This window comes from Balaenoptera physalus (genome assembly GCF_965194825.1).
Source record: "Balaenoptera physalus genome assembly, chromosome: 3".
NCBI classification, from domain to species: domain Eukaryota; kingdom Metazoa; phylum Chordata; class Mammalia; order Artiodactyla; family Balaenopteridae; genus Balaenoptera; species Balaenoptera physalus.
The window spans coordinates 1,260,682-1,264,406 of record NC_138890.1 but is presented as its reverse complement, the minus strand read 5'-3'; the positions used below and the strand labels follow the sequence as shown (position 1 = coordinate 1,264,406).

At 62.5% G+C, this 3,725-nt stretch overlaps 1 protein-coding gene across 1 annotated transcript; it reads left to right on the top strand.

Moving 5' to 3' along the window:
- GADD45B (growth arrest and DNA damage inducible beta) lies at positions 1 to 2,110 on the top strand. The gene is made up of 4 exons (XM_082456048.1): positions 1 to 292; positions 395 to 496; positions 880 to 1,102; positions 1,374 to 2,110. The coding sequence occupies exons 1-4, from the start codon at positions 249 to 251 to the stop codon at positions 1,485 to 1,487; spliced, it is 483 nt and encodes a 160-aa protein (XP_082312174.1). The 5' UTR covers positions 1 to 248; the 3' UTR covers positions 1,488 to 2,110.
- The last annotated feature ends 1,615 nt before the right edge of the window (positions 2,111 to 3,725 follow it).

Sequence of the window (3,725 nt, the reverse complement as noted above, 5' to 3'; positions counted from 1 at the left end):
GGCAGCCGCGCGCTAAGGTCGCTGAAACCGAGGACGTCAAACTCTTCTTTGCAGCTGCCTGGATTATTCTTGCTGAGGCACTTGCAATTTTTTTCCGCCTTATTTGGGGAGGATTTCGCTGCCTTGCGAAGGTCTTGACGAACGCTTGGGCTCCGTAGGAAGGCTTTGGGCTCTCCGGCCTCGGACTTTGCATTTTCTCCCTTGGAACTGTCGTGGGGCTGTTTTCCACTGTGGATTATAACTGCAACATGACCCTGGAAGAGCTCGTGGCGTGCGACAACGCGGCGCAGAAGTAAGTAGCGGGGCCCCCGCCGCCTGAGGTCGGCCGGGCCGGGCGGGGACCGGAGCGCCCCGTGGCCGGCCCGGCGCTGACCCCCGTCTCCCTTGGCCCCAGGATGCAGACTGTGAGCGCCGCGGTGGAGGAGCTGCTGGTGGCTGCGCAGCGCCAGGACCGCCTCACCGTGGGGGTGTACGAGTCGGCCAAGCTGATGAATGTGTGAGTGAGACCCCGGCCCCGGGCTGGGCGCGGGTGGGAACCTCCTCCGCTCTGCACGCTCCCTGCTGCATTCTTCGCTTGCATGGGGCTGGGACACCCTCAAGTGTCCCTACTGTGGGTCGAGGGTCTTTCTGCTTTCTTTTTTTTTTTGAGGGGTGGAGGCTGCAGTATCCCGGTGCTGCATCATTTGCAGGCGGTCACGACATCTATGCCCCTGCCTTACCCCGCCATCCTTTGAACCGAATGTCTTCTCCCCCACCATCTGCATGCAGACGCGATCCCTTGCGCACCTGCGGTTTCTCTTTGCTTTTGCAAACTCCCCGCCGTAACGGTGGCCCCTCCCCAGTCCCCAGCTGACCCACCATGCCACTCTGGCTCCTCAGGGACCCTGACAGCGTGGTCCTGTGCCTTCTGGCTATTGACGAGGAGGAGGAGGACGATATCGCCCTGCAGATCCACTTCACGCTCATCCAGTCTTTTTGCTGTGACAACGACATTGACATCGTGCGGGTGTCAGGAATGCAGCGCCTGGCACAGCTGCTGGGCGAGCCGGCCGAGACCCAGGGCACCACCGAGGCCCGGGACCTGCACTGCCTCCTGGTCACGGTGAGCTGGGCCTCGGCCCCGCCCCGCCCCCTCCCCACCCCGGCACCTGGCCCCTTGTTTGTCAACAAAGTCGAGCTGGCCGGTCTGCACCAGCTCAGCGCTCAGCCATGCTCGGCATGTCCCCGTGGGCAGCCGGCTGGGTCTTGGGGCCTTAGTCACCCAGGGAGCTATTTTGAGCCAACCTGCTTTCCCCAGAGGGGCTCTGGGAGAGGGGGACTCCCCAGCCACTCCTGGGGCTCCCACTGAACCCCGCCTTCTCGCCTTCCCACAGAACCCTCATACAGACGCCTGGAAAAGCCACGGCCTGGTGGAGGTTGCCAGTTACTGCGAAGAGAGCAGGGAGAACAACCAGTGGGTCCCCTACATCCCCCTCCAGGAGCGCTGAGACCCTGCCCGGCGTCAGAACCTGTTGCTGCCAAAAAACACGATAAAATAAATATTTGATCCCCCCTCCCTCCCAGAACCCCCCAAACAACCCAACCTATGAGACCATCGGGGGCAGGATCGTTGGAGGCTGAAGACAGGAGAGGGAGTGCGTGGCCACCCCAGGGCGGCGGGCCTGGAGCAGCGCCAGCAGCGGCCACCGTGTGAGGAGAAGATGGGACCCAGGCCAGCAAGAGAGGGGACCCTGGAGCTCAGGCCTGGCGACAGAGCAGAAGCTGGAGTGGGGGAGCTGTCCCCCCACACACAGGAAGGCCTAGACTCCACACTTCAGGGGTGGGGTGGGACTGATAGTACACCCCCCTCCTTGAGACCAGAGCTGACATGTGCAAACGGGCCTTGGTGGGCCGAGGGTCCGCACCCTGTGGCCAGAACAGTACTTTGGGACTTGGGAGCCGGGGCTGATGTTGCTCTGTACCGGCGAACTCCCAGTCTGCAAACTAAACAGACAATCTATTTTGTTACTTGCACTTGTTACTTGAATCGGTGAAAGAAAGATGGGAAGCTTACAGATACATATATTTTTACTTCTACTATGATGGCCTTATAATAAATTGTTAAAGCTTCTGGGTTCTTGTGTATTTACCGCCGGCCTCAGTGCGGGACCAGGACCTCCACCTCCCCTGCGCTCCAACAGCACTGGCGCCGCCCACGCCACCTCCTGCAGGCTCACCAGGAAGTGTTACTTAAGTCCGAGTTAGCTGCCCCAGGCTCCTTGCAAAAACAGTGCCTCTTCTCTCTGCAGCCGGCGCCACCCAAGTCCAACAAATCTTTGCCTCTTTTTTTTTTTCTTCTCCCCTCCTCCTGCCCCGGAGCAATTAAAAGACCGGTTTATTACGAAACCTGGCCGCCGTGCCGCCGCTGTTACTCGCTGAGCCAACCCCAAACTCTGGGCACATATAGACGCACCCCTGGGGGCTGGCTGCAGCCCCTGCCCGCCCGGCTGCCACCGCAGCCCAGGTCCAGAGAGGTCAAGGGGCCACCTCGACCACACAGCGAGGTGGGCTTGGAGCGCAGAGCTGCCCCTGGGCTTGGGCGTTGCAGGAAGAGTTTTGGGGATCCCCCAGAGAGCAACCCCCCACCCAGGCCTTCTCCCTCCCAGGGTGGGCCTCTGCACTGCACTAAAGAAAAAAAGAATTTTTTTTTCTTTCCCCAAACTAAAATCAACAAGCAGAAAAATACCCTAGGAAGTCGTGCTCCCGGCCCAGCTGGGCTTGGCACGCTGCTGCGTTTTGCCTCTAAACCGAAACTGTGAGGCCTGGCCGGCCACCTCCTTTTCCCCTTAACTCGCAGGCGCGGTGACTCCCCCGGCCCGGGGCAGGGAACTGGGAGCGCGGCCCAGCCCGAACTCCGGCCTCAGTCTTCCCGCGCCGAGTCTGCGGGGTGGGCTCGCGGAGCCCGTGCAACACCCCCTCCCCTCTGCCCCGCACCCCGGGGCGTGGGAACCGGGTGGGGAGGTAACCCGGGGGCCAGCCGTAGGCCGCGACCTTTCCACGGAGCCCCACGTGGGCGAGTGAGGGAAAACCCCGACGGCCCCCGGGGAGTCACGGGGCTGGGGGGAGCCCCGCTGGGGGAGGATGGGGGAGGGAAGGAGAAAGGGGGAATCCCAGAGGGAGACGAGGGGGGAGGGGCGGGAATCCCTCCTGAGGGGAGATCCGGAGTGGGGAGGGAGGAAACTGAGATGCAGCCCGGAGTAGGGACAACGCCCCCGCCAGTCCCAGGGAGCGGAATACCTCTGGGGGTGGGGGAGGGGAGATGCTAAGAGGAGATACCCGAGCCCCGCGGGGTGGAGGGGGGAAAGGGGAACTCAGCGGGTCTAAGGGGGGTTGGAAGGAATCTCTGCAGGGATTTGGGGGAGGGGAGATTCTAAGTGGAGAGACCGGAGCCCTGAGGGGTGGAGGTGGGAGTTTGAAGAGGAGGGGTTTAGGGATGGGGGTGGGGCGAGGGGGAACCCAGAGCGGGAGGGGGAGAAGGGCCGAAGGAATCCCTGTAGGGGTGGGGGGGGAAGGGAGTGAGGAGACTTGAGCTCCAGGAGAGGAGGGAGGAGTCTGAGGCGAGAGAGGGGATCCTGCTGGAGTTGGGAGGTGAGGGGACTGAAGCCCCGAGGGGTGGAGAAGGGACTGCGAAGGGGTAGGGGGGAGATGGGGAGGATCCCTGAGATGGGGAAGGGGAGCAGAGGCTG